Source organism: Cololabis saira, chromosome 4 (assembly GCF_033807715.1).
Source record: "Cololabis saira isolate AMF1-May2022 chromosome 4, fColSai1.1, whole genome shotgun sequence".
Taxonomy (NCBI): Eukaryota; Metazoa; Chordata; class Actinopteri; order Beloniformes; family Belonidae; genus Cololabis; species Cololabis saira.
Window position 1 is genome coordinate 19,942,150 of NC_084590.1, and position 12,658 is coordinate 19,954,807.

Genomic DNA, 12,658 nt, shown 5'->3' on the forward strand with positions numbered 1-12,658 from the left:
TGAACGAGTTGTGATTCACTGTCTCTGACAACGTCTCCAAACCATAAACTAAAATGTTTATCATTGGTATTCTGCAGTTATTGTATATTCTGTTTTATCTATTAATGGGATTGTATATGATGGAATAAATCAAGATATTTTTCAGTGTTAACCGTGTTGATTGACGTGACTGGGGACTGTGCCTTCTCTACAGAGATTGTTCGAGCTATGACCTATGTCATAAACCAAGGTATGGCAATGTACTGGGGAACATCACGGTGGACGGCCATGGAGATCATGGTAAGCAGCACGGAGCTCCTACTGTCATTTCTGCATGTAATTGCTTGTGGAAGAAGTGAAAAGACTGAAAAAATACCAAATGTGTAAAGGACTCTCGTAAGGAGTCCTTGTTGAATTTTAACAGACTGGGTAGCTCTTCAGGAGAGTGACGTACTTTATTATCCCTCCGGCCATAGTGATAAATAAAACTGACCAGATTGGGATCTGAGGAATGGTGGAGGAATAAAATGTATTACTTTCTAGGAGTTACCAACCTGAATGGAACCATTACAAATTAATGTTATGTTTATCTTAGCTTTTTGAATAAATACACCTTCTTTACTGTGAGGCACATGGTAGAAGAAACTCGTCTGTCCTCTGCTAAGCCTTACTCGGGAGGGGCGTTACTGACAAATACAAGTTGGTTACAGTCTCATCCAGGTGTTAAGGGACCACCCTGCATTTTGATAAGTCTTCCAAGGTGTCCCCTCTGCGTTAATATGTGGAACCCAGAGCTCAGAGCGTCAACGTTTGACCAAGGATGTGTTTCATCTGAGAATGATCTTTTTGTGGCTCTAGTGGCCTTTATTGACAGTGTGGAGACAGAAAGGTTAGTCAAAGAGATTGAGGGAAGGGCTTAAGCCTCTGTGTATGTATCTTCTTGAGATTTTTCTTCATTGAAACCCTTCTCATGCCAGTTTGCATGCTGTGCAGCTGAAGGGATTTCTGCTCCGACCTCTGGCACTTTTTGAACATGTTATGACAAGTAAAGATCACAGTGGAAACGTTGTTTACATGAGTGATTAACCTCTGCAAAGTCTTAGTAATGCCTGATATCAGCGCCAAAATCCAGATGAGCTGAAAAGGACACTTTGAGGATGTAGGACAAGAGCAAAATGGAGAAGCAGCAGAAAGAAATTTAAGCCACTTTATCTCTCAATTCACAAGATAAAAGTGAGGTCACTGGGAGAAAAAATGGAAATCTCATAAAGGCACAGTGGAATTATCACAAATGCAATATAATCAGTTGACTCCAACACATGGATTTATTCCCACATCCATGTCACTAACAACCTTCCACAACATCAGAGAGGCTGGAAAATATGGAAAAGTAAAATAGTGTATTAATTATGAATTTCTTACGCAAAGCTGGCTGAGGACCTCCACTCTGTGAACTGAGGACAATTATTGTAACGTTCAAACACTTCCAAGAAAGACCCAAGGAGATTTGTGTCATTTTAAAGTGCACAATGTCAAACAATTCTGGATGAATTTCAGTATGTTGGTGGCAAAGGTGCACACATAAACCACACTCCCTGAGCTCTGGTCCCTCAGATGGGACTCATAACAACCATTATTCTGCAATAGCTAATGATCTCTTCACCCTGCAATTACCACATGGGCAAGTGATGACGTGAGGTTGTACCAGAGCCCTCGGCGAAGCTGTTTTACACTTCTGCTACGGTAGCAATAATGTCCATAAAGATTTAACAGGGACCATATAAAATGATATTCTGAAAACATTACAAAGGCACGGCTGGCCTGCCCGTAGTCCGACCCATCACCACAAGAAACTAAGCGGAGGATTTTGAAGGTTAAAATAAACACAAGAAACTTGTGCTCTATACAGGTATAAACTATACTGTATATCTGTGAGCAGCAATACCTGCCGTTTCTCAGGGGTTTTCAGGTGGGAGCCTCCTTTTGCCAGCATTTTGTTTGGTTAGTTCCACTTAACGGTGATCTCTGGTGTCCCGGAGTCACTCCCTCCCTGTAGCGACGGTGCCGATGCTCCCTCCCCTAACACCGAGCAGGAGCAGAACAGTTACTGCAGAGAGGTTGCTGCGAAGGAGCATCGACTCACTTGGGATTTTGAGCTGTAGCTTCACTATGTATTATTTAAAAAATAATTCACCTTTGCTTGTGTTATTTTTGCACCGGTGTACATCCCGCCACCATCTGCTGCCCAGCATTCATGGCAGTCAGCCACGCCTTTCTTTCAACCACATTTCTCTCCTATTCATCGATATCATGTGACGTCACACAGTACTTGCAGCGCCATCTTGAGGACCGACTTGCAACATGCCGTCTATCTGTTGTGCCTTGGGATGCGACAACAATAAGTCTAAAAAAACGGGATTGACCTTTTATAATGTCCCCAAAAACACTGAGCGTCGAGAGAAATGGATTGCTGCTATCAGGAGGGACCTCTGGACTCCTACAGAGCACTCCAGACTTTGCAGTGAGCACTTTGTTTCGGGTAAATAACCAGGCTCGCCACCCTTCCCTTGAAATACAGAATAGTTACGGGAATTAAAAGTTGCGTTCCGTATTGAACCAACACGGAACACAGTTTATGAAAAGCCAAAATAAAAAATCTCAAAAAATTAGAATATTTTATTAAATCATTAAACAATTCAATCATCATAATGATAACAGATAAAGGCTTAATATATCTTGCTTTGCATGTAATGAGACTATGTAATATATTAGTTTCACCTTGTAAGTTGAATTATTGAAATAAATTAACTTTTACACCATATTCTAATTTTCTGACCTTCACCTGTAGGTTATATTTATATTTACTTGCATGTACATGTTGGCTGATGTGTGACTGATGTGATGTACAGAGCATTTCAGTTGCATGGTTGGCTGTCGGTAAGCTTCGGTACTTTTAAAAGCTTTGAGAGCTTCGCCGGTGTATGGAGAAAGATTGTGGACCAGGTAGATATATATGTCCGCAAAAGACAAATTTGGCAGGTTTTTGGCAGACTGGAGTGGAGTCAGTAATTGATTAGATATTATATACGGATCGAAACCTAAAGTGTCAATTTTCTGTAGATACCGTTGCTGTTCTTCGGGAGTTAAGTGAGTTATTAGGTGAGACGTCATATTGGCTGCGCGACGTGAAGGTCCCCGGTCGGTCCTCAAGATGGCGCTGACAACAAAAAATGTCACGTGACTGATACCCATGAATAGCTGGTCAACCAATGTTTTTGTTTTTTTAATTAATCTAGTATCTTAAGTTTGCACACACACAGTATGAATTAGATTTCTCCAATGAGTTTCATGTCCATGTACTTTCAATAAAGTGGTGCCTCATGAGTATTTTTTACAGACCATATTATAAATACAGCATTACCATGACGTTTCTAAAATTAGCTCTTAAAGTATTCTTAACAAGACATGTTTAGTCTTTAACACAGCTTCAACAAGTTTACTGCTCAGTGGTTATTTCTGCTGTAAATGTAAGGGTGTGCAATATTTGGGATAAACGCACTATTAAACCTTGATTAAAACAGACTGTCCATATTTGAGTTAAAGGAGAGATGTAATAACTGACATGTAATTGTTTGTGGGTGTGGAAGGCTATAAAAAGGTGAGAGCAGGAGAAGATGAAGAAGTAAGGCAACTAGAAAAAAACATTTGAAGGTATAATGGATTTTCACAAACAATCCAACTCCTGTTTCAGCTATCGCCACAGTAACGAGTATTTCCACACAGCACAACCTTATTAAAGAAAGCACGTCCTGAGTGACAGTGAGAGACGTGGCACCCGTCTTCTCTCCCACTCTCTCTAAACACAGACGTGCTGAGGTCTTCTCTCTGTAATCTCGGTGAAGTGGAGCAGATATCTTAAAGGAACACCAGCCCGGATGAAAGCTCTGTAATTTAGATGGGATCAGTAAAGAAGAGGGGGGCGAACGCTTCTAAGTGTACGTGACGGGCGACGGGACGGTGTTCATGTGCGGCTGCACGCACGGCTACGATGGGCTTACATTTGCAGTTAGATCTTGGTGAAGAATAGCCGTGGTTCTTTGCTTTATATTACTGGACCTCTTCTTAGAAAACACAACAAAATAACATAAAGGTATGAACGTAGATGTGAATATGATCCCTTAGAGAGTTCTGATATCGCATATAAGTTTGTGCGACTGTCAGCTTTGCTCACACGAACCCTGAGTTTATCTCATCCCTGTCCATGACGCTCATCTGACTGTTTTGGACACTTTCTTCTTTTTTAATTTTAAGCTTTATCTCTGCTTTCTTTCTTTCTTTTTTTTATCACTCAAGAGACAGTGATGCTACAAACTTGGCAGCCCAGTTTGTGGAAATAAAACAAGGCCAAACTTCAGCGTCCTACATCACAGTGACAGTGTTTCCGTGTTCCCCTCCTCTCTGCTAAATCTCCAGGAGGCGTATTCTGTGGCAAGACAGTTTAATCTGATCCCTCCGGTGTGTGAGCAGGCGGAGTACCACCTCTTCCAGAGAGAGAAAGTAGAGGTGCAGCTGCCTGAACTTTACCATAAAATAGGCAAGTATTCCTTATTTTAGTGTGCATACATGATGAAATGTCCTTTTTAATCTGTTCTTTCAAAGACAATTGTAGCCTAATCCCTGTTGATTATACCTTTCTGATACAAAATTGTCAGTTAATCGTTCACTGAGCCTCTCTTCTCCTCTTTTACTCTTCTCCTACTGGCGCTGCTCTGGCACATCTATTTCACACTTCTTCCTGTAACACATCTCATCTTAATCCCATCTGTTGGACTTCCTTCGTTTCTGCGTTGGCAGGAGTTGGGGCAATGACATGGTCACCGCTGGCGTGTGGCATCATTACGGGGAAATATGAAAACGGCATCCCCGAGTCTTCCAGGGCCTCCATGAAGGTAAGCCTCAGGGTCGTCGGATCTGTCCCCCCTGATCAATCACAGCAGGATCTCACTCAAAGCAATGATCCGTAACTCATCCACTTCGTTTAGTAAAGTTGCTGGAGGTTGTTTTAAGACGTAAGATAGATGGATTGGTTCTCGAGACTGCATGCTGCAAAAAGTTGAAGTAATCCTTTCTGCTTGATGTTATCAGATTCTCACATCGGGGAGGGAGTTTGGCCCAGCCTTCTTTACAACCTTGCTTCACTTTGTTGGTTTTTGCCGTCATTTACTTTCCTGAAGTTCCTGTCATTATTTTGATGAGGTTCAGGTGTATGGAGCCAAATCAAGGCCAAAAGTTTTGCTAATTTGAAAATAAAATGTGAACCTGAAAATTATTTTTTACAGTTTCAATTTTATTTTTTTCAGTATCAGATCTTTTTTTCAGTTTCAAATCTTTTTATTTCAGTTTCAAATCTTTTTTTCAGTTTCAAATCTTTTTTTTTCAGTTTCACGTCTTTTTTTTCAGTTTCACATCTTTTTTTTTCAGTTTCATTTCTTTTTTTTTTCAGTTTCAATTTTTTTTTTCAGGTTCAGACTTTTGGCCCGGATCTGGCGTGGGGGGCGTGGCATCAACTGAGAGGGGCGTGGCATCATGAGTGACAGCAGAACAGAGAAGGTTGGGGACGTTCCTCACTCATGTTGCCTTCAGGAAACGTAGGTTGCCGAAGTTATCAGTAGAAGTATGATTCAACACTATACACCATATTCACGTGATTGGCAGTGGAAAAAACTGATATTAGTGACATATTTCTGTTTAAAAAGCTGTTTTAGATCGTACTTGACACCAATCGCAGTATAAAAGCAATAAACTATACAGGTGTACAGTTCAACAGCCACACTTTAAAGTTTGACATTTCCCACTTCCACATACTACCAAGTACGGTCTAAAACAGCTTTTTAAACAGAAATGTGTCACTAATATCAGTTTTTTCCACTGCCAATCACGTGAATATGGTGTATATACAGCGTTGAATCAAACTTCTACTGATAACTTCTGCAACCTACGTTTCCTGAAGGCAACATGACTGAGGAACATCCCCCGCCTTCTCTGTTCTGCTGTCACTCATGATGCCACGCCCCTCTCAGTTGATGCCACGCCCCCCACGTCAGATCCGGGCCAAAAGTCTGAACCTGAAAAAAAAATTTGAACCTGAAAAAAAAGAAGTGAAACTGAAAAAAAAAATGTGAAACTGAAAAAAAAGATTTGAAACTGAAAAAAAGATCTGATACTGAAAAAAATAAAATTGAAACTGTAAAAAAGAATTTTCAGGTTCAAATTTTATTTTCAAATTAGCAAAACTTTTGGCCTTGATTTGGCTCCATAAGTTTGGCCCACCCTTCTTTACAACCTTGCTTCACTTTGTTGATTTTTGCTGTCATTTACTTTCCTGAAGTTCCTGTCATTATTTTAATGAGGTTCAGGTGCAGATTTTGACCAGCCGATTGGAACGCAACAACTTTTTTCCCTGCTCAATCATCCCCTTGCAGTTCTGCTGCTGTGCCTGCCATTTTTATCCGGCTGTTGTAGCTTTTCAGACGGATGACCTCGCATTTGAAAATACTATGGTGTACAGACGAGTTCATGGTTGACTAACTGACTGGAAGCTGCCCGGGTCCTGGAGCAGCTCTCCATCACTGTGCTTGACAGTTGCTGTGAGGGGTTTGTGCTGATGTGCTGTTTTTGAGCAGTGTTGCTGTCAGTTTTCACCAGATGTTGCGCTGTGTGTTATGGTCAAACAATTCCATATGGGTCTCCTCTTTCCAGAGGATGTTGCTCCAGCAGTCCTTTGGCTTGTGCGGATGGAGTCTCTCTCTTAATAAGCTCTCCAGAGAAGCCTTACTTCTTCAGTCTTTTTGTAATTGTATGTTATGAACATGCTAATTGAGGTCTGTAGAGTCTAAGATGTAGTTCTGGGTTTTTGTTTTGTTTTGTTGTTTTTTTCTACAATTTCTCCCCATTAAACAGTCTGACCTTGAATGTGTCCCGACATCCAATCCTTGGAAGATTGGCAACTGTCTTTTCAGATGTGAATAATCTTTCTCCCTCTTGAATTGTCTGGAACTGGCCCTTTAAACGTTCCCACGTTGACGGGTAGCAACAATTGCATCACCAAGATCATCACTGATGTCTCTCTTCCTGCTTTAACACCAACCTGTATGCTCCAGGAGAGAAAACTGTTGAGGAGCATTCATCATGCTGCAGTATTCTCAAACTCCATGTGGACCATGACAGAAACCCGACAGCACAGTGCTCACCTCAGCTTGTATTTCTCCTGCAGAGTATCATGTTAATGAAATATAGACAAGGATTCCCAGTTACGTTCATTAAATGATCCCACATTGGCAGCTTGTTAAAGCTTCAGTGTTAGGTTTTACTGGGGTGTGTGCACCCGTTAAAGGGGTACAATTTCACACAAATAAAAACTTTCACAAGCATGTTATGCATCCTAAATCCATCCCAGTGAGTATGCATGTGGCCTAAATATATATGTGAAAGAAAAACATCAATGCAACGTTTTCTTTACTGACACAAAGGGCGAAATGAAGTCCTCTTTGTCGCAGTAATTTTAATTATGCAACAAGTATTGAGTGCTAACTGTTCACCAGCTCTTACAGCCTCAATTTTCTTCTCTAGTAACTTCACTTCTCTCCCTGCAGTTGTACGTGTTTCACCTGTCTCTCTCATCATGGCCTGCCCCTCCACAGGTCACTAATTCAATCTCTGTCTTCTCTGCTCTCCTGACAGTCCTATCAGTGGTTGAAGGAGAAAATAGTGAGTGAAGACGGAAGGAAGCAGCAAGCAAAGCTGAAAGAGCTCAACCACATTGCAGAGAAGCTGAGCTGTACCCTGCCTCAACTAGCCGTCGGTAAGACTTTCCCCACCTGTGGTTAATACTGCTACGGAGCCAACTCATTACGTAAGAGCAGAGCCTGTAAATGTAAGATATGGCCAGTTCATGACCCTCTTATATTTAACGTCTCAGTTTTTCCTCCAGATTCTGACTTACACATAATTGCAAAACCTTGTTCATTTACTTTAGGGAAGAACTGCACCATTGAAATATAGTTGCAATCAACATTATCCAACCCCCACTGCAAATTAGATATATTGGCAAAAATGTACAAACTAGCAGCTATTTGCAATAAACAAATCAAACAAAAACAATTAAACAGCTCAACACAACTAATAATACAAGGAGTTTCTCCAAATTCAACACAAAGGACACTTTTAATTACACTTTAATTCAACACTCTGAATAACATCCCTCTTAAGCGCAAACATTTGCAAATCATGTCTGGTCTTAAAGGGAAATTTCGGTTTTTTACAACCTGGACCTTATTTCTGGCATTTTTTATGGTTGTATACTCACCCAGAGGTGTTTGGTCTCATTTGGAGTCCTTCGGAAGATATTAAGGGGTTTTTTGCGAGCCGCTTCTCCATATAACGGTAGTGAACGGGGCACAGCGGGACACAGACGATGCAGCGTCTAAATAACACATGATTGCCGCGAAACTCTTCATTTCTTTTATGAATCACTAGATCTGCTTCCAGGACCTGTTGTCTTCATCCGGGGTTGTCTGTGTAACAAATAAATCAGTTTGTAAACAAGACCTCTGAACTCATGACGTCATCTCTGTGCGCGCATCCCAGACACAGCTCTGTGTACAGCTGGAGTTCGCTACTTTTAGCTACTGTTAGTTATTTGAAACATGTCTGAATATTTGTCAAATTCTGAGGTTGTGGACGACGACTTTGAATATGATGGACGTCCTTACCGTTTTGAGCCAGAGTATACGGCTGAAGAGCTCACTGAACGGAGGACAGAGTGCGCGCACTCGCGATGACGTCATGAGTTCAGAGGTCTTGTTTACAAACGGATTTGTTTAATACACAGACAGCGCCACAATGTTACAACAGGTCCTGGAAGCAGATCTAGTGATTCATAAAATAAATGAACGAGTTTCGCAGCAATCATGTGTTATTTAGACGCTGCATCGTCTGTGCCCCGCGGTGCCCCCATCGCTACCATTATATGGATAAGCGGCTCGCACAAAAACTCCTAATATCTTCCGAAGGACTCCAAATGACACCAAACACCTCTGGGTGAGTATACAACCATAAGAAATGCCAGAAATAAGGTCCAGGTTGTAAAAAACCGAACTTTCCCTTTAAGCGCACCTGATGCACCCAGTCAAGCTCTTCATTAGTTGCAACAGGTGTGAGTGAGATAAAACACCTCAAATACCACGTCTGTTGAGGGTTGATGGTTAGAGATATGGCTAGGTCAAGAGGATAATCCACAGAGATCATTGCATTGCACAAAAAAGGAAAAGGATACAACAAGATGGCGAAGGGACTAAATGTTCATCCAGACACAGTTGGAAGCATAGTTTGCAAGTTAAAGGAACAGTGGCTGCCCTACCTGGATGTGGCAGAAAGAGGAAGCTATCAACGGCTGTTGCCAGATTCCTGAGGAGGCAGGTAATCAAAACCCCTCGACTGACTGCAAAAGACCTCCAGACTTGGTGGCAGCAGACACTGAGGTCTCAGTTTCCACAGGAAGGTGCGCACTAACTGTGAAGGGCTCCATGGCCGAGCTCCACGACGTACACCAATACTGACCCATAAGCAAAGGAAATTTGTTAAAAACTATATAGATAAGCCAAAGAGGTTCTGGGATTTTGTTCTGTGGAGCGATGAAACAAAACTGGAACTATTTGGGCCTATGGATCAGCGGTGTGTCTGGAGGAGGAAGAACAGCGCATACATGTATGCTGGAAAGAACACACCCTGTCTATGGTGAAGCATGGTGGTGGCTCTGTGATGCTCTGGGGCGGCTTTGCTTCCTCCGGCACTGGAAACCATGTATCAGGAAATCCTGGGAGAAAAGCTGATGCCCTCTGTGAGGAAGCTGAATATTGGGATTTATTTCGACCTTCCACCAGGACAAAGATCCCAAGTTACCTCCAGTCCACCAAGGACTGGTTTCAGAAGAAGCCCTGGAAGATATTAGTGGCCATTCCTGACTTGGAGCCCACTGAAAATCTTGTCAAAGTGAAGAACATTAGTGAACAGGAGGCCTTGGCCCATGAGGAATGGGCCAAGACTCCCCAGGAACGCTGCCAGAAGCTGGTGTCGGGCGATGCATCACGTTTGCAGCAGGTCATAACAGCAAAAGGCAAGTTTATTTCTATAGCACAATTCAACAACAAGGTGATTCACAGTGATTTACAAAGAGATTAAAACAGACATAAAAAGCAGGATTTTAAGTTTAAACAAAAAAAAGAGCAATAAAATAAAACCTAATATAATCTACAGGGCACTCTAGTGAGTGCTAAAGATGTTTGTTATGAAGCGTTGAATCATTTTGAGACTGCACTGGTCATTAAAGGTGGCATTTTGTGTTGAATTTGGAGAAACCATTTGTAATATTGTGTTGAGCTGTTTAATTGTTCTTGTTTGACTTTGTTTATTGCAAACAGCTGCTAGTTTGTACATTTTTGCCAATACAACTAATTTGCAGTGGGGGTTGGATAATGTTTGACTGCAGCTGGTTTACACTTTTGCTGCTAACTCAGCTCAGACTACTACACCCAGGGCAATCCACTCCATGTTCAGTTTTTGTTGTGGTTTGTTTAAAGACGGCAATAAAAAGTTTGGTGTGCCTATGGATGCAGACTTTATTTCAACTTCTGCCCGTTATTTCCCTCAGCATGGTGTCTAAGAAATGAGGGAGTGAGCTCAGTCCTTTTGGGAACATCCAACCCTGAGCAGCTAACAGAGAACCTTGGAGCCATACAGGTAGAAACATGCACTCTCTCTCTCACACACACACACACACACACACACACACTCATATTCATATATTCATCCTCTACCAGTCTCCACTTTGATGGATGATGCACATTAAAGATACATGATGACGAATTCTGGGTAATTATTATAATCTTTAAACTCAGATGGTACTGTGCACAGCTAGATTGATCCACGCTGTTCATCTTCCTTTCAGTACAAATGCTTATCTTGGCCATTGGAATTCAAGTACTCCAACTTCTTTTCTTTCTGTTCTCCATGATAAATCTCCTCCTTTTCTATCACTTTTTTAATCAACTTTTTCACAACTCAACACACAACGTAACCAGGGGCCTCATTTATAAAGCTTGCTTGCGCACAAAACAGGGCTTGAAAGATGCGCAAGCCACCTTCTACGCAAAGGTTGGGATTTAAAAAGAAAAAACTAACCGAAAAATGTGCGTATCCCTACGGCAACCCTGACCCTGACTGTAGGAACATACTTAAGATATGGGGAACTGGCGACGCAGGCGGTGAGGTGGTGAAATGAAGCCAGATTCATGTCATACTCTTAATAATCCTCCACCTCATCCACAACATCTCGTTCTCAGTCTTCGTGAAATTTAGTGGCACGGTGGCTCGACACATCTCATTCATCCTGACGCACAAACAGGCTGCAGGAAGCCGCTGCGCATGCTCAGCAGGCGCATTCATATGCAAATACTACTTTGCATTGCCCATTTATGGTATGAAGTGGGCGTGTAGAGGGCGGGATATGAGGCGAATTCAGCTGCGCAACCTTCCAGGTGGACTGTGATTTATAAAGCGAACATTGCGTGCAAGTGTGCGTGCACACGGTTTTATAAATCCGGATTTTTTTTTGCGCCGGGTTTTCGGGTTTTGGCTTTACGTGCACTTTTAGTATGAATCCTGCGCACTCTTTTATAAATGAGGCCCCAGATAATCACAGGTGACAGAAAAAATATGCCTCCATGGATTTACCTTCCCATTTTCTATTGATTTCTCAATTTAATCCCCCCCCCATTACAATTGTTCTGTTCTTTTCCTCCGTGTGATAATTCCCCTGCTTTCAGCCACAGGGATTTTCTGTTTTGTCCAGGTTCTTCCCAAGATGACCTCTCATGTAGTGTCAGAGGTCGACCACATCCTGGGCAACAGACCATACAGCAAGAAGGACTACCGCTCTTAGTGGACTACGGAGGTCAGCGGCTCCTTCCTGTTTCACCATACTGCTACCTTGGACCCCCCTGTCCAGTCATCATGACCACGGTTCTCTCCTTGAGGTCCAATAAACCTCCAGCCCACATCAGCCTGACTGACAGTCTTGCTAAGTCCACATCGCATACCGTTTCCGTTTGCAACTTCAGCTTTGATCAGCTCCATCAGGTTCATCTCAGGTGTAATCCAGCTCAGCCAAGAAATGCTTACACTTTTGCATCCTCAAAAAGTAAATCAAAACGTTATTAAAACATGAAAAAAGTGTTATCCTCATTAGCAACATTGTGCAGATATAACTATGCAGCGCTTAGAGAAACCCACGTCGGAGTTCAGAGCTTACAGAGCTTACAATGCTTACATCATTACAAACACTAAACCAAATGGATACCTTGTTTTGATATTTAAATAACTGAACTGAAATGTTCACCTCATTTAGATAATAAGGGAAGCAGCTACAACTAAGGTTGTTTTTCTCATACATCAAACTTGACACTTACTTCACGTATAGAAGGGTTGTAGGAAAAGCCGAAGTGGCCAGTTGGAAGCTTTTTCAGAGTTTTCCATGTTGACCACTAAACAAACTTGACCAAGGCTTTCTGGCAAATACTTCAAGATAGTAAGAATTGCACCACTGTTTCCATTTTTCTCCAAT

The 12,658-nt window shown here is 41.9% G+C and overlaps 1 protein-coding gene across 2 annotated transcripts in view; it reads left to right on the top strand.

Moving 5' to 3' along the window:
• kcnab1a (potassium voltage-gated channel subfamily A regulatory beta subunit 1a) overlaps positions 1–12,350 on the top strand; it is a 145,259-nt gene extending 132,909 nt beyond the window's left edge. For both annotated transcript variants that reach the window (XM_061719116.1, XM_061719117.1), the window contains exons 9-14: positions 194–279; positions 4,453–4,573; positions 4,834–4,928; positions 7,720–7,840; positions 10,688–10,776; positions 11,888–12,350. In XM_061719116.1, the coding sequence (XP_061575100.1) occupies positions 194–279; positions 4,453–4,573; positions 4,834–4,928; positions 7,720–7,840; positions 10,688–10,776; positions 11,888–11,977 (602 nt within the window). In that variant the 3' untranslated portion in view covers positions 11,978–12,350. The remainder of the gene's footprint in view (positions 1–193; positions 280–4,452; positions 4,574–4,833; positions 4,929–7,719; positions 7,841–10,687; positions 10,777–11,887) is intronic.
• Positions 12,351–12,658: the final 308 nt, after the last annotated feature.